The following is a 27,003-nucleotide window of genomic DNA, read 5'->3' as shown; positions in this document are numbered from 1 at the left end:
ACTATGAGAAGACACATTTTTTGTTGAGAGAATTATTGAGATCCATGTAGGTGCCACAATAATTGATTTGCTCTTTGTCAATAGTTAGAAATGCATATAGTAAATCCTATTTATTAGATTCTATTTCCTGGGCTGATATTCAAATCCCTATAGGATATGAATTTTTTTTTCAGGAGTATCTGACAGATATCCATAATTGTTAAATAAAATAATGCTTGGGATATTTTATTCATGGTATGACAGAAATATATGTATTTTCATAGTTAATGGAAATACTTGTGTGCATTTTGGTAGCAAAACTCAAATGGTGGATTATAGGATCTTTAATGATGATTTTTAAGCCTTGTACTCAAATCGCAATGTTATAAACTCCAGAAACCAAACTCTCCCCCCCCCCCCCTGAAACCAGTTAAGGTTGCTTACCTATTACATGACTTACCTATTACATGATTTTAAAATTAAAAAACAAGTTCTTAAGGACATCAGAAACCTTATACTGCCTATATTCTAAATAAGTATATGTTGGTATCACTCCTCTGATTTAATTGAAACTACACTGGTCTAAAATGGGAGTTTTACAATGATAAAATAATGAGAAAAGTAATGCGTACTTCATCACAAAACAACAATTCTAGCCATCCAAGACAGGGCATCTTTTTCACACATACATGTTCATAAACGTCATTATTGTTCTTATTGAAGTCAATGTCAAAAAACCAAAACAAAAGAAACAAAGACCACTCTCAATGCTAGTGACATCAATGGAATCAGAATTGGTACCATAAATGCCTTTGAAAATAAGGAGAGCAGGACTAGGCCCCAAATAAATCCACAGCAAAGAAAAACACTACAAAGTTTGTTAAGCACAACCTATATTCTTCAGATAAAGCAGACATGTGAGTTTTCAATTATATTATCTCCTCAGAATTTCCATAAATATATTAAACTCCTTTGTGAGTTGCATGTCATTGACTATTACTCTGATATGAAAATGTTTGAACTAGATGGAGACAAATGTTATGCCACTGTCAATTCTCACATCAGTGTTTTAGTCAATGAGTGCAAATCACAAAGGAGTTTGATAAATTTTCTTCCACATGCTGAAATGTTCCATTTTGATATCAAAATAAAAACGGCAATTTTCATGCCGTACCAGTTCTCCCAACTTAAATTATATGTAGAAAAATAATTTTATAGTATGAAGAGGATACTTCCAATATGTACAGGTCAATATTAAGCATTAACCTCATTGCAGGAGGAGTAATGGTAGTTCGAATTAGGAGCTTTAATTTGAACTACCTAGCCCGTGCCGCGTGTAGCCGCTGGCAGGTAGTTTGAACTATGTGGCATTTTAAAATGGCGGGGCCCAGGAACATGCAAATAAATCCCAGGATATTTAAATCCCGGGCTTCATTTACAAGTTCGAATGACTATGGGTGCGTCTAGACTACCGCGTTTTGATGACGGAAGTTTTGTCGACAAATACTGTCGACAAAACTTCCGTCGACAAAGAACGACCAGACACACTGAGTTCTGTCGACAAAGCAAGCTGCTTTGTCGACAGAACTCCGTAGTCTGGACGCAATGTTACAGGCAATAACACCTTCTGTCGACAGAGTTCTGTCGACAGAAGGTGTTATGCCTCGTAAAATGAGGTATACCAGCGTCGACAAAACTGCTGAGTTCTGTCGACGTTATGTCGACAGAACTCAGCGGTAGTGTAGACGCTGGTATAGTTTTGTCGACAAAAGTCTACTTTTGTCGACAAAACTAGGTAGTGTAGACACACCCTATATTAGCCACTCTAGTTCGAACTAGGGTGGCAGTGTAGACATACTCTAAGACTCTCCGGACGATGATGAAATAAATCTCTGAATGACTTTCATCTGAAGAATGGTCACAATTCATTAGACTCAACTAGTCCTACTTGTGCGAGAAACTTCACAGATTTCTGGAGTTAAGGACCTGAAATGCAGAAAATAAATCATGTTCTTGTCATGTTCCATACAGCAATTTCCAACCTGTCTTATGTGAAAGGATTCAAGAAAGTACTGCCTAAATACAATGTGGTTAAGAAACAAACACTGGAAACAGCTGACTCAAATAACATGAATCACAGAATGATTAAAAGCCCTCATAACTTACTTTTAATTGAGCAATAAATCACAACAGACTATGCGAGAGTGCTGATTTATGTACACAGTGCATAAAATAAGACAAGGCAGAATACACTTCTCGTTATACAAAAAGATCTCTATTCATTCACATTTCATTAATGCATAAAAACCCACTTTAGTTTCTTGCCCTGTGATTACATCCTACAACATATTTATTTATAAGACAAACCAATATCCAGATGTCTGACAGTAAATTAGTGTGGATTAACCCAACCTGTCCTTTTCAAGCATGTGAATCCTTAAACTGTAACCTTTTATATTAATGACTCTTAGCCATGTAGGGATTGAACTCTGTTTGGCAGAACAGTAGCTGCCTATTACCAAGAAGTAAAAGCCAGAACAGGTTAATTTCACAACACATTTAAGCACTAAGATACAACAGGTAGTTTATGTTGGATGATGATGATTACCCAGCAGAATAGCCCAAATGAGGTTACAAGCCTACAGAATCACTAAGTCAAATTTGTGTCCATTGATTCTTTTACGTAGGGACTTTTACGTATGGCCAAACAGGACAGTCCCTACGTAAAAGAATCAATGGACACAAATCTGATATTAGGAATGGCAACATACAAAAACCTGTAGGGGAACATTTCAATCTTCCTGGACACACAATTGCAGATCTAAAAGTAGCCATCCTGCAGCAAAAAAACTTCAGGACCAGACTTCAAAGAGAAACTGCTGAGCTACAGTTCATCTTTAAGTTTGACACAATCAACTCTGGATTAAACAAAGACTGTGAATGGCTTGCTAACTACAAAAGCAGCTTCTGCTCTCTTGGAATTCACACCTCCAGATCAGCTGCTAGAAGTGGGCCTCATCCTCCTTGATTGGATCCACCTGGTCATCTCCAGCCTGATCCTGGCCTGCATATTTATTCCTGCCTCTGGAAATTTCCACTACATGCATCTGACGAAGTGGGTCTTTGCCCACGAAAGCTTATGCTCCTACACTTCAGTTAGTCTATAAGGTGCCACAGGACTCCTCGTCGCTTTTGCAGAAAGTACTGAGTCACACTGTCAGGACACAGACAGGATGTCTCTGCTCTAAATGCTAAAGAAACTATCTCTGTTCACTGGGAGTAGAGATAATTTATAACAAACTCTCCAAACAAAAACCAACCAAAGGTAACTCTTTGGTCCTAAATGAAGACAGAAAAAAAATCTGTCAAGTGTTTAAGGTACATTTTTAAAAGAACTTCTGGCTTTTTTAATTGGTTTTCCTAACTTAATTTAAGTGCCTATAACAACAGAATTACCTACATTTCTATTTGCTCCCCCTTCCAGCTCCGAAATGCCTTTGTACAATTAACTACTGGTATGCTTGAATGGGTTCACCCTTTACCACCTGTTTTCCACTTCCATCTCTTGTTAATCCACCCCCTTCAACATTCTGATTACAGGTGAAACTTAACTTGCTTAAATCAGAGTCTAAACTCTGTTGATTCATGTTTAGCCCCTTAATTTGGAGGACTCGCCAATGTATACTATTTGGGAGAAATTCTGAAGAGAAAACATTTGAGTGTGTTTATGTGGATTAATACAGAAAATGGTAAAACAGTTTAGCTTTAAAACGGTTTTATCCATATATATAGACATGTGTGTGGGGGTGGGGGTGGGTGTATATGGAATATTTCATTGTTTTTGCTGCTATCAGTAAAGATAGCAAGAAGTACCACAGGACAGAACTTAAATTGGATATTTCAAAGCAATAAAAGGATCTTAGTCACATGTCTCCCATTAAAATCAGCTGTAAGGATGTAATTAAGTCCCTTGCACTGCTATAGAAAATCTCAGCCTGAGTAATAACATACATATCTACAATATAAGGATTGCAAACGTTAGTTTTATTTGCACGGAAAAAAGAAAATTTGGGCAGATCTTAATTGAGGTTTTCAATACAATAAAAGGTTGAATGAACACTTACCAGTTTCTCCTTGGATAAGAAGGGAACAGTTAGCAAATTGGGGATAAGTAAAAGGAAATACTAATATTACCATACACATGAGCCATTTTTAAAAGTCAGTCTTTTTCTACAATTTCCACATAGTAGCATGTGCTATCCCATAGTCTTCCTCTGTGCATAAGGTAAGTCTGGTAGCCTAGATACCTTTGTGTGTATATTGGGAATTTTCATTTGTGTTTCATGTTTAATAGTTCCCGCTATACAATTATTTAGAAGCAATCAATGCTACAGGACACAGTCGAAAACCTAGACTTTTTATAAAAAGGGTTAGATAGTTTCCTGACTTCTAGCAATAGTAGTAAGATTACTGCAACCACAAAAATTCTTCATGATATTACCTAATCACCTACTGGGATCTACCTCCTAACACTTGTCTCTCTCTTGCTTACACACACACACACACACACACACACACACACACACAGAGAGAGAGCGCGCGCGTGCACACACACACACACACACACACACACACACACACACACACAGAGAGAGAGCATTGTATTATCAGGAGCAGCACTAGACAAGCTGCCGGCAACTGGCTCCCTAGGCGAAAGGCGTGATCGGAGCGCAACTGGCGCCCCCGCCTCCAAAGTCCTCAATGGCCATTTATCTTGGCACCCTAGGCAACCGCCTAGTTCACCTGTATTGATAGGCTGCCACTGTGTATTATTAGCTATGTTCATCATGGGACAGATCCTTAGCTGGTGTAAATTATCATCCTCCACTGAAGTCCACAGAACTCTAAAAACTGATATCAGCTCACCGTTTGAGGATTTATCACATGGTAGTTTGTTATGTCTCTAAAGCACCTAGATATCAGCAGGGCCCAAGCATAATATTTGCAGGTCCAGTACAGCCTTGTAAGATGGGCCCCATCCCACACACATAGCACAATTTGCAGCCTGGAGTAGGCTCCCCCAGGGCCTCCATGTCCCGGTAAATTATACCCTTCCCCTGACCCAGGTGGGATATCTGCATCTGGATATCAAAATATATTGTATAATAATTGAACCGGACAAGGTAAATTACACTCCATGTTCATATTCTATATATATTATATATACACATCATTCCTTAAGGGAGGTCATGTATTATATTTCAGTCTAACAGACTTCCCAAAAAATAAGATTCATGACAGGGTATTATAGACTACTAGACCTTTTAATTATACTAAGACTTCTTACACAGTAAAATCTCAAGTCACAGTAGGAGGATTATTCAGGCATCCTGTAATGTGGAAAAGTTTGTTGAGATCATTTTGTCCAAATTGTTTTATCCTTCCTGACATTATAAATGGCATTAGGTTTGAAAAGGTATATTGTTTAAGGTCAGTTGCCATTTCTGTTAAATGCCTGGCTTGTCAGAACTTTATGCATTAGACATTTTAATTTAAATTTCAGAGGAGTCAGTTATCTTGCTATACAGATGATCAGTTCTGATGTTTATTTCTCCTTTAAAATATTGCTCAGATTACCTTGTTGTGTAGCTATCAACTGGATAATAAAATAGATGTTTGTGGAGGGTTGATTAATATTTGATACTTTCTTGATCAACCATGTCATTTAAAAAAATAGAAAAAAAAATCTGCCCTAGCTACAATGGTCTTTCTGATACAGGCATGAGACAATCAGACAGTGGCCTATACATAAAATCAATATGTTATGGTATTATAGAGGAATTGAAACTACTTGTGTGAGCAGGGCTCAACAACTAATGTAATCTACTTGCCTGTGGTGAGTAGATTACAACCCGGAAGAGCCGGCGCAGAGTGATCTGTGCATGCACAGAGTGCAGAACCATGTGGCTGGCGAGCAGAGCTCACCACCGCTTGGCGAGCCCTGTGTGTGAGTAAGGACCAATTCTAATGTAGAAATTAGCATAGCCATGTTTTTTCAGTATTGAATAAGTGTCATTAATAGCTTTGTAATACAGAGGAATATTTACTTTAAATATAATTATGTTGTGGGTATTTATTTCTCACTGTAGATGGGTGCCTGTAAACATACTCCCCTCGGGGTGCGTTTGCTCTTGTCGTCTTTCCCCTGTTCCCCCGTGACCCTATCACTACAAACTCGCCTCCCGGCGTCTCAGTTAACTATTTCACCAGTTTCCCAGTTCTCCTCCGGGTTGGAGGTTGGTATGCCTCCCACGATCGGGAGGTTGGCACGCCCCCTCTCACGGACCCCAGCCCAGGGCCCTAAGGACACGGACGTCGCGGTTGTCCGGTCTGGCTGGCGGGCGTTTGCCGTAATGCGCCAGCCCGCAGGCTCCCTTTGCCCACCCTGGGCTGCTTCCTCTCCCCACCTGGCTTACCTCCTCGGCTTTGGGCCCATCCGGCGTCTTCTCATGGGGGAGGATGCTCTCGGTGCTCCCCCCTTTCCTCTCCTCCAGCTGGGGTCTAAATCCCCATGCTGCAGCTCGTTGGCGGGGCCCCGCCCATTCCGGGACGGGTTCACTTCCAGCCTGGTGCCACGGCTGCGGGGTGACATCATGCGCCGCGTGACATCAGCGGGATTCCCTGGCTCGCCCGGGCACCTAACGGCCGCCGCGGCCCAGGAACAACCAGCTCACCACCGCGCAGTTTGCGCTGGGGCCGCTCGGGCGTCTTGCTGGGGGCTGCCCGGCTCCGCGGCTCCCTGTTCCGTCCCGAGAGCCGCCAGGCATACGGCTCCCAGGCGGGTCGGAGTGCGGGGCGCTTCTGCCCTGTCACAGTGCCCTTAAGCGTTGTTCCAGGTCAGCCATAAAAATGTTGGCATATTGTGGGGCCATGCGGGTGCCCATAATGGTGCCACTGGTTTGGAGGTATAAATTGTCACTGAATATGAAATAGTTGTGTGTGAGGATAAAGTCCCAGAGCTCGGCCACCAGTTGTGCCATGAAATCGTCAGGCATACTGATCCTGACAGCTTATATTCCATCTATGTGTGGGACATTGGTGTAGAGAGCCTCTATATCCATGGTGGCTATGGGCAGCCACTTAGCCCCACAATATGCCAACATTTTTATGGCCGACCTGGAACAATGCTTCCTCAGCTCTCGTCCACTAGCACTCCTCCTTTACTTATGATACATTGATGACATCTTCATTATCTGGACCCATGGGAAGGAGGCTCTGGAAAAATTTAACCATGATTTCAACAATTTCCACCCCACCATCAACCTCAGCCTGGACCAGTCTACACAAGAGATCCACTTCCTGGACACTACAGTGTGAATACGTGATGATCACCTAAATGCCATCCTATACCAAAAACCTACGGACTGCTATGCCTACCTACTTGCCTCCACCTTCCATCCCGGACACACCACATGATCCATCATTTACAGTCAAGCACTAAAGCACAATCGCATTTGCTCCAACCCTTCAGACAGAGACAAACACCTACAAGATCTACTCCAAGTATTCTTGAAACTACAATACCCACCTGAGGAAGTGAGGAAACACATCAACTGAGCCAGACGTATACCCAGAAGCCTCCTGCTACAAGACAGGCCCAACAAAGAAAATAACAGAACACCACTGGCCATCACGTACAGTCCCCAGCTAAAAACTCTCCAATGCATCATCAGCAATCTACAATCCATCCTGGACAATGATCCCCCGCTCTCACAGACCTTGGGAGGTAGGCCAGTCCTCGCCCACAGACAACCCACCAACCTGAAGCAAATTTTCACCAGCAACTATATACCACACCATAGTAACTCCCACTCTGTAACCAATCCCTGCAATAAACCTTGATGCCAACTCTGCCCACATATGTACACCAACGACACCATCACAGGACCTAACCACATCAGCCACACCATTAAGGGCTCATTCACCCGTATATCTACCAATGTAATATATGCAATCATGTGCCAGCAATGCCCCTCTGCCATATACATCGGCCAAACTGGACAGTCCCTACCTAAAAGAATAAATGGACACAAATCAGCTATCAGGAATAGTAACATACAAAAACCTGTAGGAGAACACGTCAATCTCCCTGGACACACAGTAGCAGATTTAAAAGTAGCCATCCAGCAACAAAAAAAGTCAAGAACAGACTTCAAAGAGAAACTGCAGAGCTAAAATTCATCTGCAAATTTGTTACTATCAGTTTAGGATTAAACAAAGCCTATGAATGGCTAGCCAACTACAAAAGCAGTTTCTCCGTCGATGGAGCCATGTAGATTAGGCAGGATGGCAAAGGGAAATAAAGCAGCAATTTAAATAATCGCCGCTTCATTTAAATCATTATGGCCGCCACGCTGTGCCGATCAGCTGTTTGTCGGCACAGTGAGGCAGTCTAGACAGGGATCTGCTGACCCCAGAACCCTTCGTCAGCAGATCCTTTCTCCATTTCCCTTTTTCGAGTAAACTAATCTACATGGCTCCGTACCCTTGGTGTTCACATATCCACATCAGCTGCTAGAAGTGGGACTCATCCTCCCTGACTGAATTGACCTCATTATCTCTAGCCTTACTCTTTTCTAATGCCTGTATATTTATACCTGCCTCTGGAATTTCCACTACATGCATCTGACAAAGTGGGCCATTGCCCATGAAACCTTTTGCTCCAATAAATCTGTTAGTGTATAAGGTGCCATAGGACTTATTGTTCTTAACCAAAATGGCACTATCCTCCTCACAGCTTGCATTCCTTCCTAGTAAAAAAAATCCTTTTGCATTTTGAATTCTGCAATACTTTTAAATGAGCAACATTCAGCTCTACATTGATATCTTATTGCCTCATTTGAATTGGTGCAGTTTGCACAGAAGCAAAGGAATAGAATGTGGATATGAATGTTAAATACCCTCTATGCTGTACTTTGTCTAAAGAAACAAAGAGAATGTGTCAAACTCTTACCTATGAACCAATGGTGAAATGTGTCCATGGGCAAAGATGACATAAATGTCCTGAATACAGCAGCACTCCAGCAGTTCTGCTGAATGAAAGGACAGCGTCATATTGTTATCACCAAGGGTATGTCTAGACTGCATCCCTCTGTTGGCAGAGAGATGCAGATTAGGTAGGTCGACATTACAAATGAGGCAGAGATTGAAATATCCCATGCCTAATTTGCATAAAAATGGCAGCCGCGTTTTGCCGACTCAGTACTTGCAGGAGGCATAAGGGATCTGTTGAAAAAGGCTTTCTTTCTCAACAGATCCCCCTCTAGACTGCCACTTTTTGCTGACAAAGTCATGAGTTGGCAAAACGTGGCAGCCATTTTTATGCAAATTAGGCACAGGATATTTAAATCCCTGCCTCATTTGCAATTTCGACCTGCCTAATCTGCATCCCTCTGCCAACAGAGGGATGCAGTCTAGACATATTCCCAGAGAACATTCGTATCAGAGCTCCTGGTTTCCTCAACTGGATCAGTAATGGCAGTGACACATGTGGCTTCCACATGCCCTGATAACCCTCATGCTAATTTCTTGCTTCAGCAAGAATGTAGTCCTCCTGCTGGTTTCTGAAGTCAGCTTATGAGGAGCTGCTGGCTAGTGGGTAAAACTGCTCCACTGTTTCTGAACAGTAAGCATTTCACCCATGCTAGTTTATCTGCCAATGTGAATGGGAGCTCATGTCATACGCCCAATCATGGGTATCGAGATGTTTTCTTTCTGACATAACTTGCTCTCTTTGTTATGCATTCTCATGAGCAAAAGTCCAGTGAGAATATGTCTTGAAGTCAGAGAAACTTTCCCTACCAATCATACCCTCCCCAATATAATTTAGTGATAAAAAACCACTGAAGCCCTGATAAATATTAAAGCACAGATTTTTACCTAAATAAAAGAATGTAACAATATTTTTAAAAATGACAACGGAAAGGAAAGATGGTATAGTCAAAAAAGCAAAGAAATCAGGAGCCCTTGAGAATATTGCAGGCCATAGTTTCTTCACATATAAAATGGGGTTATATGCATCAGCCTTTTGTGAAGCTTATTTCATATATATGTGTAAAAAACGTGAATTCTTAGATGGAACGGGTAACAGGACTGCAAGACTTAATTTCTATTAGGCACTGGCTGACTTAGAATATCCTCCAAAGGAACTGTAGTCATTACAGCACAAGCAGAGTTCTATGGTAAGAGAATCTTCAGAATTTTTTTGCTCTTTTATGTATAACTACATGAGAAAGTAAGGGCAAAGATACAAACTCTGACAATAGTTATTTAAATTTACCAAAGCAAAGGCTTTCATACATTTTCTCTTCCTTCGGCTCACTTTTAAAGTTACAGAGACTATGTCTAAACTGCAGGCTTCTTTTGGAGAAGCTTTTCCAGAAGAGATCTTCCGAAAAATCTTCTGAAAGAGAGCATCCACACTGCCAAAGCACATTGAAAAAGCCATCTGCTTTTTTGAAAGATAGCATCCACACTGAATGGACACTATCTCGCATTTAAGCTGTGATTACTATGGACAGAGTGGCCACCAGGATACCTGTGCTTTTTCCTCTTTCCTCTTCTTTCAAAAGAACCCCCTCTTTCTGCTCCACACACGCCTTTTTCCAAAAGAGCTCTTTCGGAAAAAGGCTTCTTCATAGAAAGAGGTTTACCAATGTCAGAAAAAACCCTCTTTTCCTTTTGATTTTTTTTCTAAAGAACGCAATTGCAGTGTGGTCGTAAGTGTAGGTTGGTTTCATTTTTTTTTCCAAAAAAACTCCGTAGTGTAAACAGAGCCTCAGGGCGTGTCTAAACAGCAGGGCTAAAGCCAAAATAAGCTACGCCACCCGAGCTATGTCAATTGTGTAACACCAACCTAGAGTACAACAGGGTAAGTTCAGGACAAATTGGCATCTCTATGCATATCCTTGCTTTTGTCAAATTATAGCTGGATGAGCATGATTTCAACTATGCGCCATGATATTTACTTTTTGGAATAAGTGTGGCTGGCTGATCTTCAGAGAAAAGAGGTATTGAATATTATACTGTAAGGACTTTTCAAAAAGGACTAGATAATTAGAAAGAACAGGAAAAAAACCAAACCCAACACTAAATCTGTTGCCAAGAAATAACTGAGGTTTTAATCCTATTGTGTGCCTTTGCTCCTAATACAAAGACAAGCAAAAGTTCAAACTCAGTCTTAATCATTGTCACGCTGATTTATGGCACACAGTCTATGCTAGTCTTTCAACATGACATACTGTCCATTAGAGATTTGGCACATACCAAATGTCTTTCCTTAAGTATACTGCCCAAACTAATTTAGCTTCAGGGCCAGGGGTAAAATGATAAAACTTTGCCTATTAGGCAACTTGTACTTTTTTGGTTGCCTTTCCACATAGTGGAATTACAGAATTAAACAGTCTCAGTATACTTCCTAGTCTATTACTGTATTTTCTAGTGCACTGCCATGAAATAGATGGGGTTTTTATTTCAAACCCCCTAAAACAGAATTTCAATCAGAAGATGCCATTACTGGCACATTTTCAGTCTAATATACATAAAATTAAATATGCAACTATTTTTACGATAACAAAAATTGTGGAATGCATACTTTAATTAAAACCTTTATAATGATTTTAATAGCTGGAAGAATGTGATCTTGGTAAGAGGGCAAGAGGTCATCAGTTAGTACCTTTAGGTTATATTTCCGGCACTTCTACTGGTTCCTTTATGTAACACAGGCCAAACTATGTCTTCATCTAGCCCTTTGTAAGGTGTAGATCAGGGCTACTCAACTTTGGAAGCCCTGGGGGCCACAATGATACTCACAGTACATGCAGAGGGCCACAACTTAAGTGTGGTTGCATATACATGCAAATATATATGCAAATAGCGTCTTTCACACTGACTGGCATGAATACAAAGATAAAGGCAAGATTACACAATATGTAGGCCCCATTTAAAACAGTTCTGCTGACTTAATAAAATGCAATATGTACCCGATTTTCACCCGTACATCAGCACTTTTAATGAGCAATGACAATCCAGGAATTTAACTACTAAAATACATATCAACAGAAGACCATTATACTGACTCGCCATTGTGGAACGTGTTCCCAGTGGAGGCCATGTTCAAAAGATCCCACCTGCAGGCTGCATGTTGACTAGCCCTGAGGTAGATAATAATTATTGTGAGGTTGATGAGTGTTATAAGTGACATAACAAAGCTTTGGTAAAGCCCCTTCAAGCTGCTTAGATAAAAGGCACTACACAGCATTAAAGTGTAATAGGTATTATTATAAAGAAGTGTGAGAAGTGTGAATATAGTATAGAGTGAAACAAGCATCCTTTCCAAGAAATTGCTAAGTTGAGCAATTTTTTCATGAAAATAAGTTCTCCTGAGTGAAAATGGTCAGATGCAATACACATATTCAAAAGAAAACTGCTTTGAGAAAATGAGAACACAGACGTACACCAAAAACATGGCACCACCCTTTCAGACCCATTAGTTTCTAAGCAGTACTGCAGATATAGGAAAATGAAATCACAGGTAAAATGGAAACATCTTTGGTGGGAACTTTGACCTCCCTCAGAAGAATCTTTATGTTTTTGAATCCTTCCATTTGAAAATAACGTATTGAAGTTGAATGCAGGATTTGTGGCTGCTGGGAGTTATAGAGCCTTACACAGATCACTGTCCAGACTTATCCAATAGAGGATACATCTGCAATCTTCTTGGACACTGGTGTGTCTGATGGGGTGGTACCAGGTTCTTGATGTAGGTTTGCTTTCATATTTTTTCAAGGCAGGGGGTCTAACAGGCAGCCTACGAAGGGCAGGCTTTCCTTTCTCTCTGCACTCAGGGAGTGTATGGTTACCATGACTGAAAATATATTGTACTCACTTCAAAAACTTGTTTTAGTGTTAACAAAAAAGTCTGTATAGAACACGGGATTTTTCAGGGGCAGAGGGGTTGCTATCAAGATTTTTTCCCACAGAACTGAAGGAAAAAAACAAATAATTTTTCTATATTATCAAATTTGACTGAAGTTGGAAAAACATTATCTGTAATGTTCTCTCATTTTACTTTGGAAATAAGGAAAACAACTTTTTTTTTGTAGGAAAAGCTGAAGTTACAGGAAGGATTTAGGTGTCTGAAATGGAGTTTGACATCAAGAAAATCAAGGAAAGTATAACAGCAGAGCCAGTGGGGTGGGATTGGGATGGGACCATAAGGTTTCTTCCCCTAGTTAAGTGAAGCCAGAATGTTCAGTTTTTATTTTTCCCATCTCAACAACATTCTCTTGGTAGCAATCATACAGTATCAAGGATGGCTCTATTACTTACTGGTAAGTAGTATACTACATCTAATGTATACTACATATAGTAGATGCATTTGCCAAAGTGGTTTTTACCTATGAAAGCTTATGCCCAAATAAACTGGTTAGTCTTTAAACTACCACAGGACTAGTCCCTAATTCCCCCCTCTCTCCCCCCCGAGGAAAACAATAAGCCTGAAAATTGACCCTGATTGCATGGGCAGTCAAAATTAAGAGCATAAAAATGAAATCTATCCACCAGTCACAAACCACCTGTGGATAGGTAGATATATACAGGATGTTTTGACCCAGGTCCTGCAAATAAGGATTTGAATACAGGATGATGTCAAAAAAGAAAAAACAAATCCTTCATTGTGCATGAATGTCATTGTTCTCTGAGAATGCCTGATTATACTTAAGTATGCACCTTGTTCCATATGTTGACCTGAGATAAGATATAACATCTTGCTCCATTATAGTTATAGTTCTTACAACACCAGTTATATATTTTAGGGTATGTCTACACTAGCCCCTAGTTCGATCTAGGGAGGCTAATGAGAGTGACCGAAATTGCAAATGAAGCGTGGGATTTAAATATCCTGTGCTTCATTAGCATGTTCCCAGCCGGTCGCCATTTTAGAAATTAACTAGCCCGAAGTAACTGCCCGCGTCTACACGTGGCAGTGAAACAGGATTCCGAATTAAAGCCCTAGCTCCAATTAGCTGGTAAACCGCATTCCAGGAGGAATACCAGCTAATTTGAGTTAGGGCTTTAATTCGGAATCCGGTTTCACTGCCGCGTGTAGACGTGGGCAGTTACTTCGGGCTAGTCAATTTCTAAAATGGCGACTGGCCGGGAACATGATAATGAAGTGCGGGATATTTAAATCCCGCACTTCATTTGCAATTTCGGTCACCCTCATGAGTCTCCCTAGATCGAACTAGGGGGCTAGTGTAGATATACCCAAAGGGACTATTGCAGTGACTGCAGGATTGCAAACAATAGTACCTGGTAATGTCTATTATTTAGGATAATAGATTCATATAATTATAGGGTTGGAAGAAACCTTCAGGAGATCATTGAGTCCAATGACCTGATATTTGTTGTTAGACCAAAACCATTTTTGAAGTCTGAGTAAAAACAGTTCTATCATTTTCTAGAATGACAAAATGATATAAAAATTCAAGCAGCCTTAATTTTGGCATATTCAAACTTCAGAGAGATCCACTTCAAAACTACAATATGTTCTTAATTTAGAGGTTTTCCAGGGGTGTGGAAAGGGTTGCATAGAACATATTTACGACAGAAATGCTTCTTCTGAAAGTAACTATACTTTTCATATTCTAATATAACTATTGTCCTTTCTGGAATTAACCTTTAAAAATGACAGCGAGGATAACATATTCATTTAAAATAAAAGGGAAAGCAGTAAATCTAAATTTCAACTACCACAATTTTCTCCAGCTATCTTTGGATCTAGTAGGACTACCAATCTTTGTAAAGACAATGTAGTTAAATATACACAAGAAATATTAAGTAATGCAGGAAATAAAATATTTGCTATGTAGTTTATTCTCAACAAGAAAAATTAACCTGCCAACAATATATTTCAGAGCAAAGAGATAATTCTCATTTTTGTCGTTATCCTAAACATATATAAAATATTCAAGTTCGATACCCCTTCTAACTCATATTTAACTTTACATCATGTAATTCTACATGCCTATGTACAGAATGGCTAGAACTACATATTAAACAGCTTAGCAACTGCACAGTGTTTATTTGCATTTAAATAAGGGCCAAAATTTGAAAAATATAAATGTTACACAACTTCTAACATATACAACATAGCAGAGAACATCTGCGAACTGACACCGTTTTCCAACTAGAGGTTTAGAAATAATGGACATTGAACTTTTAGATGCTGTGCCTAGTTAATACTGAAGGTATACATAGAAATTAGGGTTGCAAAACTAAGGTGATATAGTATGGGTTTACATGATTTTGTATAAAAACACTGGCCACATACTTTTTTAAATGCCACAATTAATATACCGATTTTACAGGGAAATATGTAAAGCAATATAAGCAATAAGATGCATATATCAAGTGATTAGATTAGAGTACCTCACACATCCAGTGCAGGAGGATTTTGTTTTTTAATCTAATACGTATTAGAAAGTAACACAAAATTATTGCAGAAATCCAGGAGGATCTGATTCTTTCCAATGAATCTGTAATTCTCAGCTGGTTCCACGAATGAAAGGCAGAAATTTATCATAGCAGAATTAATTCTAGTAATTCTGACTTAGTTAATTATATGCACTGGAAAATTAGTTTATTATGAGAAAGAGCTCCACACAAACATATAAACAATTATGGAGAAGACAGATGGTTAGAAGTTATAGCAAAGACTAACGGCCAAAATCATGAATTGCTGAGTGCTTCTTGTAAGGTGCAGTGTCTCCTCAGGTCCTACAAGATTGAGTGGTAACAAATCAAAACATGTCACAGGATCAGGGTTTAAACTCCCTCCTTCTCCCCCAACTGGAAATCTTGAGCCTAGAGGCCTAGTCAAAATACTTTGAAATAAAATCAGGGGAATACCAAGAAGGAGTAAGAAGGTGATATCACCTCTGCAGAAAGTTCTGGTGACACTATAATTGGACTATTACATCAGTTCTGGTGTTTACACTTTAAAAATGAAGAAAAATTGGAAGACATCCAAGAAAGAGATACACGAACTTTGAATCTGGTATGGCATGAAAAACATTCCCTGTAATAAAAAAGAGTCAACCTATTTAGTTTATTGAAGAAAAAGTTAAGAGGGAACTTGATCAAAGTCTATCAGTAACCGAGAGATGTTATTAGATACTAGACTGCTCTTTAAACTAGAAGACAAAGTCATAACAGGATCTCAGGGCTGGAAGTAGAAGCTAGAATAACAGGTCTCTAAAAATAATTGTAAACGAGGAATTGTGAAGCAGTGGGAGTGTTGCCAGCGGGACTGATTAGGAAACTGTTCTCGGCACAATGCTATTCAATATCTTTATTAGTGTTCAGAAAAATCATATAAAATCAGTGCAGATAAAGTTCGATTTTGACAAAAAACGGACAAACTGGTAAATAATCATGTCAGGTTAATTCTACGTAGATTGGTTGGTTAACAGATCTCACTTGAGCAACATACATTTTAAAACCGTTAAAATCTAGGTACAAGAAAATGTAGATCTGAAGATTGTGTGGAGCAGACGGGGTAAGAGGGGGGATTATTGGTCAACATTTTCTGATGTCAATTTCAGTGAAATGATGATGGAAATCAAACAGGTTCCCTGACAATTTTCAGACCTAACTTCTTAACAACCTGTAGAATTATAGAACTGGAAGGAAACTCACGAGATCATCAAGTCCAGTCCTATGCACCATATAGATTGTCCCTGATAGGTATCTGTCTAACCTCTCTAAAATCTCCATTGATAGAGATTCCATAGCCTTCCTAGGCAATTTATTCTAATGCTTAACCTCCCTCACAAGTTAGGAAGTTTTTCTTAATGTCCAACCTAAACCTCCCTTGCTTCAATTTAAGCCCATTACTTCTTGTCCTATCCTTAGGTATTACGGAGAACAATTTTTCTCCCTCTTCCTTGTAACAACTTTTTAGTGTCAGGTTATTAGGAATCCTGCATTTCTAGGTGAGAGACTGTTTGGTAGCCTGCGCTCCCATTCCTGCCCACTACTGTTCCAGGCAGTACTGAGAACTGGGAAGGTGTTGCAATCTGGCAGGTGCTGAGGGCTTGCTGCTCCAGCCCCAGTCCTTTCTGCCTGAAGCCCCACCCCTTCCACAAGCATGGAACTGTCCCTTCCCCACCTTGCCAAGGGACCCAGCAAATCTGTTGGTCTCCTTGCTCACAGCAAACTATTTGACTTCATGCAGGAATTACTGGAATTACTGGGTAAAAGATCTACAGTGGGCATTATACAGTCAGACTAAATGATCCCAATGGTCCCTTCCATCCTTAAAATCTGTGAATGTATGAACTTCAAATGACCCCCCATAATGCTCAGTTGGAAAACACAAATCCTATTTTGGGGCTCATTGTAGTTCTTACAGATAGAAACCAGACCTCAGGCCACCATGCAGGTGAACCTATTATCAAGTGAAAAGTAGAGGATTTGATTGTGCTTCTACTAACATCAGGACCTCCCATTTGTAGGCCTAATCCAAAGCACAAACAAGTCAGTGGGAGTCTTTCCAGTGAATCCAATAGGATTTAGATCATGTCTCATGTGCCTAGATAAAGATGCAAAAAACTCCACTCCATTTAAATCACTAGCAGTCATGATTTTTGACAAAGATTATACATCAGTGGATCCCCAAAAGTCAACAATTCTGAACTTTTAACCATTTATTTCTTTTAATACCTTCTAAAAGAGGTTTGAAATTAAATAATCTAGTGGGTAAAGGATAGGGAAAACTTTATAAAATTACATTTATTTTAATAATTATCATCTACTGAATCTGTGGGTGACAAGAGTTTGTATCCTTTCATTATAAAAGGAGCTTATTGTCACTCTGTGAATTACTGTAAGATACATTTTGCTTCTTTGGTGATCTGCTTGTTCTGTAAGAGTATGTCTACACTTGCTCCCTAGTTTGAGCTAGGGAGCAAGTGTAGACATACCCTAAGAGAAAGCACTGAGGTATGACTACAATGAACCTTTGCAGCATTCTCTTATTATATTTTCTGGGTCCCTACAGCTTCTGTTAGATTGCTGCTTTTGCAATTTAGTAAATAAAAAGTAATACAAATATTTAAAAGGTTGTCTATATGCAGACGATAAATTGTGAACAACATTAAGCCACTTCTGAATCCAGGTTTTCAAAACTGCCATATAGAATGCAGTTCCTGTATCCATAGTTGCAATTTAAATGACTGCTTCTGCTAGCTATGGGTCCTGCAGGGTATTAGATATAGAACTAAACAAATAACATTATTGCAAAGTTCTATACAATATATATGTTTTTGTTCCTGTGCCAATTAATTTTGATAGACTGAACCTACCAAGATATGAAAGTAGGAAAAACTTTAAATAATGCTTAATCAATTTGATTTAGGGTACTAGTGTGTAAAATCAGTCAAAAAAGATAAGAAAACACTATTAATCTTGTTTCTACATATAACAATATTTAAGTAGCTGTTTATAAAACATTGGACTTTTTAAGGTAATTATTCAGTGGTGGCATTTTTCCTATAATATCATTCTTGGACATTAAACATATGCAGATTAGTAGAAAGGGCATTTTCATACATTACAGCTTCAATCAATACTGTATTTATTTTAATAGCCCTCATACGACAGAATGAACTGAAGATCTCTGTGTCTCTTCCATTAACTTAGCTGGAGCTACTGAATGTAAATTTGGCCCAAAGGGAAGTTTATAGAGATAAATTTCAGAGGAAAAAATGAAGACAATAAAATTATATAAACCTCATTTACAAGTAAAATGAATTTAAACTCTAATATTTAAAAAGTAAATCTTGGTCTTACAACAAATGAGTAAACAGCAATTTGTTGGTGTATCCTATCCAGGCAGTCCCCGGGTTACATGGATCCGACTTACATCGGATCCCTACTTACAAACGGGGTGAGGCAACCCCGCACTAGCTGCTTCCCCCCAGCAGACCAGGGAGACGTGAAGCTAGCGCCCCCCCCCCCCCCCAGCAGACCAGGGAGACGTGAAGCTAGCGCCCCCTCCACCCCCCCAGCAGACCAGGGAGATGCGGAGTGGCTTTTCTCAGCAGACACCTCAGCTTGAGAATAAAGGACTGAGGAAAGTGAGGTGTGGGAGAATAAAACTGAGCTCTGGAGAAATGTTTGGCTAGAATTTCCCCTACAATATGTACCAGTTCCGACTTACATACAAATTCAACTTAAGAACAAACCTACAGTCCCTATCTTGTACGTAACCCGGGGACTGCCTGTATAGTGAGACTGACTATAAGCTGTTTGGGACAGGGACAGTCATTTTGTTCCATGTTTGTGTTTGTACAGCAGCCAGCACAATGGGATCCTGGGCACCAGCTTGGGTTCCTAGGAGTCCCAAGTACTGCTGTGATAGAAATAATAGACAAAAGTGGCAGGTGAGGTAGAATTCTCAGTAACATGCAAATTGGGATACTTCAGACAGAGGGCCTGGAGATTCTAGGGCATGGATATGGACAGGAGTAATGAATGTGGTTTGTTGTTGTTCTCACCCATACAGGCTTATGATTCACTACATGCACTCTATAGATAGGCCATACCTCTGCCAGTCACAGATTTAACCTCTATTCTAGGGCAGAGATGTGCCAGGATGCTCTATTTCCTGGAGGTTAGAGTTCAAATAATAGGATCTGAATTCATGGATCCTAATCGATCATTGACTAAACAGTGTAAAATTCCAGGGAATTATGTCAGGTATAGTATTTAACAGTATAAATTATATTAAATTAAAGGACAGCAAAGGCATCTCTTGCAAGATATCTGTGTTAATTCAGCCTTCCTATTTAGATTGTGTCCTTCAGGAGTGAAACAGAATAAGAATGAAAATTTACAAATACCCTGACATGAAAATTAAGGGAGAATTATAGTGATGCCTAATGCTTTTGTTGTTGTTTTCTTTCAAAACAAAAAACAAACAAACCCAAGAGCTGTATTATTTATATAGTTGATGTCAGCTTTAACTGACAGTCTCTTTTTATTGTATTATATTATCATATTATCCGAATACATTCTTTCCACCTCATTTTTCCATCTGAAATAATTTAATGTTATATTCACATGCATTAGTGCTCATTTCTGAAAATTATTTTGTAATTATCTCAAAATATCTGTATAATACCTTTAAAAATAAATAGCAAAAGTTTGCACAACTCTAACAAGTAAGATTTAATAGCAAAAATGTTATATTTTGAATTACTTAAAAGGAATTAAAGAAAACCAATATTTAAAATCAGGAGTGGGAATCTTTTTTGGGCCAGGGGCTGCTGAGGCCCAGGCTAGTGGATTTTGTGCAATCCAGTCCCACAGGGGAAATGGGCGGGGAGGTTGGAGCTTCAGAATGGGTTTACCAATTCTTTAGGGGAGCCCGAGCCTCAGGGACTGCATTCATGTAAACTTTAGGTCCCGCACTACTGTAATTTAAATTATCAATATTAAAAAATATTAAATTAAGATCAGTACTTAAGGCATTGAAGATTTTTTTTTATCATACTTTGGAGATTTTCTTAGAAACATGTCAAAATGAAATCTGAGAAGTTATCTCAATAACTCCTTTATGGAAACCATAAGCTCTATTCATAAGCAGAGAACTTATGCAGAGAACAGTACTTATTTAATAGCTTCTTTGAGTACACTCATCAAAGCAAACATATGTGATAATATTTTATTGGCTACTAGATACACCTCACCTGATTCTTCAGATCCAGTGTTGGGCAAGGGCGACCTCCATCATAAGGCTTTTCTTTAAGCCACTTGGATCGAATTTTCATCCCTGTTCCACAAGAAGAACTGCAAGCAGTCCAACTAGACCAGTCACTTAATTTGCAATCAAATGGACAAGGAATTACACAACGTTCTTCAATGTATCCTAAAACAAAAATTCAGGAAAGACATCTTAATCAAAGATATATGATATAAACTGTTAACTTTTCTTCACAAACTTCTCAGAGAAATGTAAGTAACAGTTGCAGAATCATCTAACTAGAAATACTCTGTAGGATTAAATAGAATTGTTCTATAGTACAGAAGAAAGTGAGAAGATATTATAAATGTGTTACAAATATTGAAGGGAGAATTACAAATAACTCCAGTTAACAATAATACTTGCTACAGTAGTATGAAGAGACAATGAAGAGCGTATGCTGAAAATACTTTTCTTGACACTTAATTGTGGAAGTGTCAACTAGTGCTAACAGTTGCTAGGAGTTATTTTTTAAATTAACAGTATGATAGAAGACATGATTAACTACAGTAGACTTCCGATAATCCGGAACCTATGGGACCTTGGGGGTGCCGGATTATCAAATATGCCGGACTATCAGGAGGTACTATAAACTGGTTATATATATACTGTATACAGTATATAAAGTGTTCTTAACCCTTTTTTATTGTACATACTGTATCCAGTATACTGTAATGTTTTAGTTTTTTTAAGCCTTATTTCTCTTTTTACTCAGTTCAGCTGCTGCCCTTGTTACCTTGTGACTCGTTTTTTGCCGAAGCTCACTCACTAGGCTCTTGCCATTTTGATACCGGACTATCAGGAGTGCCAGACTATTGGATGCCGGACTATTGGAATTTTACTGTAAATAATACTAAAGAGAATGCAAGAGTCACACTGCACATAAGAACAGCCATACTGGGTAAGATCAAAAATCCATCTAGCACAGTATCCTGTCTTCCATCTGTGGCCAATGCCAGGAAGGAACAGAACAGGTAATCATCAAATGATCCATCCCATTCCCAGCTTGTGACAGACAGGGAGTACGGACACCATTCCTACCCATCCTGGCTAATAGCCGTAGATGGACCTAACCTCCATGAATTTATCTAGCTCTTTTTTGAACCCTAGCTCTTTTTTGAACCTGAGGCAAGAAAGAAATGCTTCCTTTTGTTTGTTTTAAACTTGCTACCTATTAATTTTATTTGGTGACCCCTAGTTCTTGTGTTATGGGAACAAGTAAATAACTATTTCCTTATTTACTTTTGCCACACCAGTTATTATTTTATAAATCTCTATCATACGCCCCCTTGGTCTCCTCTTTTTAAAGGTGAAAAATCCCATTCTTATTAATCTCTCCTCGTATGGAAACTGTTCTAAAGTCCTAATAATTTTTGTTGCCCTTTTCTGAATTTTTTGCAATGCCAAACTATCTTTTAGCATAAGACATTCTCTGTCTTATTTTTTATACCTTTTAAAATGTTTCCTAACATTCTGTTTACTTTTTTTACTGCTGCTGCATATTGAGTGGATGTTTTCTGAGAGCTACCTACAATGACTCCAAGATCTTTCTCTTGAATGGTAAGAGCTAATTTAGACCCCCATCATTTTTTATGTATACATGCAATTAAGTTTTCTGATATGCCTTACTTTGCATTTATCAACATTAAAATTGATCTGCCATTTTTTTGTCCAGTCACCTTCTGAAGCTCTTCATAGTACCAGAGCTTCAGGAGGTAGCCAAGTTAGTCTGTTACAGAAAAAAAAAAGGTCTGGTAGCACTTTATAGACTAACAAAACATGTAGATGGTATCATGAGCTTTCGTGGGCACAGACCACTTCTCCAGCAACAGATAATTAACTTTTGGAAGTAACCACAAGGTGGCAGTTGTGTACCCTATAAGAACCTGTGCAAAAATGATCTGACACTAGCGACTATGTGCTCACCTTAGATCTAAACTTACAGGATGTTCTCTATCTTTGGTTGCTGACATGGATCTAGCTGCCCCTGTGTCATCTTGCTTACTTTACTACAAATTCCTCTACTTTTATTGCCCTGTTTTCACGTCTGTGGATGCTATGTGGGGTTAGACATGAGATTTTTTGTGGTCCTTTTGGCAGGCATTCCTGGCCAATAAGAGAGACTAAGACAACCAAACAGCCATGGAAACAGCTAATTCAGGGACAAGTCCCTGTGCTCCAGTGAGGAATCATGACCTATAGTTGCAGAGAGATACAAGAAAGTCAGTTCCTTGCACCCTCCTTGTCTTTCCTATATCTGGAATAGCCAAGCACAGTCTGGAAATATTCATCTCCCCAAATAACTTTATTATTATGTACCAGAAAACAATCCTCTTTGCCAAATCTGAATCCAATGGAGCTAGCATGACACCAGTTGAAACACTCTCTACAGTGTGAGCCAAAAGGTACATGCCAGAATAAAAATCTGCCATTCCATAAATCTGGAGAAGATGGAAAAAAACACATGGGTCATCCTCAAGAGGTGCCTTTTAACCACTATCAGTAGCAAATGACAGCCAGTAACACAACTGCACAAACTTTTGCACAGATGTAGGAAAACACAACTCCATATGGATATGTCTACACTACAGTGTTATTTCGAAATAGCTTATTTCAAAATAACACGTCTACACACAAAATGCAGTTCGAAAGAGCATTTTGCTATTTCAAAATAGCGCGTCCACACTGAGTGGACTCTGAATTGCATTTAAGGCTGGCCGGAACCAGTTCCAGCAGGGCACCAGGTCAGGACTTCCTGTGTGGGGCTGCTGCCTGAGGCTGAGGTCTGTGCTTAAAGGCCCCCCCTTCCCCCCTCCAGACAGCCACTTCTCAGGTTTCCCTCCTCTCTCATCTACCTCGATGAGAGACAGCAAAGCATTTTTGTCTCGGTGTGCTCTGGTTGCCCTCAGTCAGGACATCACAACTCTGCAACATGGAGCCAGAGCTGTCGTTGGACACTCTGGTGCTTCTCTTGGACGCGTTGCTGTGAGCCTGGCTGCACTTGCTGCAGGCTGCCATCCATCGGGGGGCTGTCAGTATCCAGGAGGCCCTGGAGAAGAGCTTCCACCCTGAGGAGCACTAACAGTCTCCCTGTTGTGCCCCGCTGGGGGCTTGTGCTTCATTCCACCCTCCCGTCCTTCCACTTACCCCTCCCTAACCCCCTTCCTGGTGTAAAATAAAATACACGAATTTTCATGAACACAAATTCTCTTTATTTAACAAAACTGGGGGGGGGGGGGGATGAAACTCTGGTGAGACTGGGGAAAAGAGATGGGAGAAGGAGGGGGGGAGGGGAGAGGGAAACCTGGGAGGAAGAAGCTGGAAGGGGGAAGTAAGGGGAAGAAGGGGGAGGGGAAGCTCAGGGCTCAGTGTTCGGGGTCTCGCCAGGCTAGCTGTCTCCCAGCACCACGTGCTGGAGGGTGCGGTGCAGGGCTTGTAGTGCCCCAAGTGCTGCTGCTGATACCCCTCCACTGAACAGGTAGTTCTGCGGAGCCCTCGGGTGCAGGAGCATGTCCCAGATGGGGTGGTACGCCCTGCACACACAGCTGGTGCAGCTGTGGAGAAACAAGAGAAGTGGTCAGTTATCCCTGGAGACACAGTGGGTGAAGCCCAGCCTCCCTCTGCAAGGCGAGGATGTCCATGCCCCTGCACCATTAGAGCCGATGTGCTTGCACAGAGGCCATGTTCGGAATGTCCTGCTATCCCTGGGAATGGGAGCTACTCGAGACTGCAGCCATGCCCCTGTGCTATATATATAGTGTGTGTGGAGGCAGATGTCCCCTGCCTCTGTTCAGAGTGGCCTTGTGGCGGGAGGGCATCCTGCTGTGTCCCACCTCAGAGTCAGGAGAATGTCATGTCTCTTCACACATGCGTGTGGCTAACAGGGTAAGGCTCCTGTGTGGCAGCCAGCTGGAGCCACATGACCAGGGGTGGCGTGGCATATGCTCGCACATGTACGGGTTGCTGCATGATCCGTGGACAGCAAGGCCCACATGCGCAGTCCCTGGTTTCCATTCCCCACCCTCCCCCCCATAATGGGACAGTGATGGCACTCACCTGTTGTTGCCTCCCTGGCCTCAGATCACACCAGCGACAGGCCTGCTGGAGTGGCTCCGGGGACCTGGTTGCTCAGCCCCCTCCATCTGGTCTGCTGCGGCTCCTGGCTTTCCTCCTCCTCCTTGATGCCCTGGTCAGGGCCCTCCACTGCAGGGTTGACAATCACCTGGGGGGCACGGCCCGTCCCGCCCCCAAGGATGCGGTCCAGGGCATCAAAATAGGGGCAAGTGTCTGGGTGAGCCCCTGGTTGGGAGCTGCCCCTGTGGCCCTGGCATAGATCTGCTGCAGCACCTTGATTTTCATCCGTACCTGCTCCTGGGTGTGGATGTAGCCCTTGGTGGCCAGGCTGGCGGCCATCCAGCTGTAGATGGTCGTGTTCCTCCATCTAGTGAGGAGATCATGGACATTGGAGGATTCCCCCCAAACCTCAAAGAGATCCATGATCTCCGCACTAGACCACGTAGGTGCCTGCCTTTTGTGACCCCTGGCAGGCTCCTGGAAGCTGGGGAACTGCTCCTGGGGAGCGGTGGAGGGCTGGCTCCCAGTGACTTGCTGTCTCTTGTTTTGGGGCCACTGGGTCAGGACAGGAAAGACTGTTTCCTGGGCTGGCAGGCTTGGAGCTGGCACAGGCACCGTGGCCAGAGTCTACCCCTTTAAGGGCTCCGGGGAGGTGGGGGGAGGAGAGGAGTGCTTATGGTTGCAGCAAGAGTGGCCAGCAGGGCACCCTGGGAAGGGCTGGAGGCCCCCTATTTTGAAATAAGTGTCTACACAGCTCTTATTTCGAAAGAGTAATTTTGAAATTGGCATTATTCCTCGTGGAATGAGGTTTACCAATTTCGAAATATGCGCTCCACTATTTCAATTTAATTTTGAAATAGCAGTTTGGCCGTGTAGATGCTATTATTTCAAAATAACGTTGATGTGTAGACATACCCTATGAGAACACAACAGTGTCAACTTTAACTTTCTTGGCTTTTAATAGCATTCATTTTAAAGATGAAAAGCAAATTTTTTGTTTTGGAATGGAAAAAAAAGTTGTGGATGCTCAGATAGTAAAGGCCAAGGGCACCTCTTCCCAGTTCACCAGTCTCTTAGTTCTTGTTTCTGAAGGAACTAGGCTGACGGCTTTTCTGAGATCTATTTGAATGTATTTTGAAAACTAGAGAAAGGACTTGTGTGAGAACAGTGGGTGAATGATTTATTAGGTAATTAATTATTTTTATGGACTGTTGAAGCCAGCAGCAGCTGCTGAAGCGATTTGATAAAAGTTGGCTATTAATTCCAGAGGTGTAGATAGGACACCTGTTTAATGTTTGTGATGCCCATATCACCTCTGGTTACAGCACTAGACACTTAAAGGAAAGTACTGGTTAAAGAGTAATTTTCCAAGATAAATACAGGTCAGAATTTCATGAGTTTGAGGAGACTGGATCAGGTTGCCAGGGTCAGAGATGTGTTTTCTGCCTAATTTGTTCAGGGATGTCTCATGGGAGGTCAAAATGAATGGAGAAGGCTGTATGCTCTCTCTTTGGAGTTTGCTAGCTTCTGAGCACAGAACTGAGCCTGTGGGGGTCCTCCCCCAGAACTATAGCAACCCTGGCTCCAGAAGATCCAGATATAATTTCAGCAAGCTTAGGGTTTGTGCTGGGGACAGAATAGACTGGAAACTCCTAGAAAAGCCAATAAGGAGCTTTGAATGAAGTGATTTACATAGAACCTTTGTAGGCCAATGAAGAGCCAAGACTGCTCAGTCTCGGGATGAGGCAGGCTTCCTCAAAAACAAGCGGAATTGTTTTGGTTTCATTTTTGGATTGAGTTTGGAGCTGGGAGAGGAGCCGCACAGCCCAGGCTCTGACAGTGTTACATCTCTAGTGTGAGTAGTAGCTATTTAAATGGTTAACCAATAAGCATGAGCTTTTTGGTTACCTGAAGAATTACACCCTGGCTCCTGGCCCCAGTCCAGAGGAGCCGGCTGCCACCCTATGCTTCTGCCTCTGTATCAGAGCCTGCAAGGAGGGATGGCAGCCAGCTCTTTGAAAGTGAGGCCAGCAGCTGGCAGCAGGGCTGGGGGCCAGCTTAAAAGCCAGCTCCTGGGGAGCCAG

At 40.9% G+C, this 27,003-nt stretch overlaps 1 protein-coding gene and 1 pseudogene across 1 annotated transcript in view; one reads left to right on the top strand and one right to left on the bottom strand.

Annotated features, from left to right (window-relative positions):
* Nucleotides 1-11,757, top strand: part of LOC149524040 (uncharacterized) — a 33,795-nt pseudogene extending 22,038 nt beyond the window's left edge.
* THSD7B (thrombospondin type 1 domain containing 7B) overlaps nucleotides 1-27,003 on the bottom strand; it is a 623,878-nt gene that overhangs the window by 112,984 nt on the left and 483,891 nt on the right. The window contains exon 15 of the mRNA XM_075933305.2: nucleotides 20,793-20,971. Coding sequence (XP_075789420.2) covers nucleotides 20,793-20,971 — 179 coding nt within the window. The remainder of the gene's footprint in view (nucleotides 1-20,792; nucleotides 20,972-27,003) is intronic.

Source organism: Pelodiscus sinensis, chromosome 7 (genome assembly GCF_052426305.1).
Source record: "Pelodiscus sinensis isolate ZL-2025 chromosome 7, ASM5242630v1, whole genome shotgun sequence".
Lineage (NCBI taxonomy): Eukaryota > Metazoa > Chordata > Testudines > Trionychidae > Pelodiscus > Pelodiscus sinensis.
The sequence above is the reverse complement of the archived record's forward strand: the minus strand, read 5'-3'. Positions and strand labels throughout refer to the sequence as shown.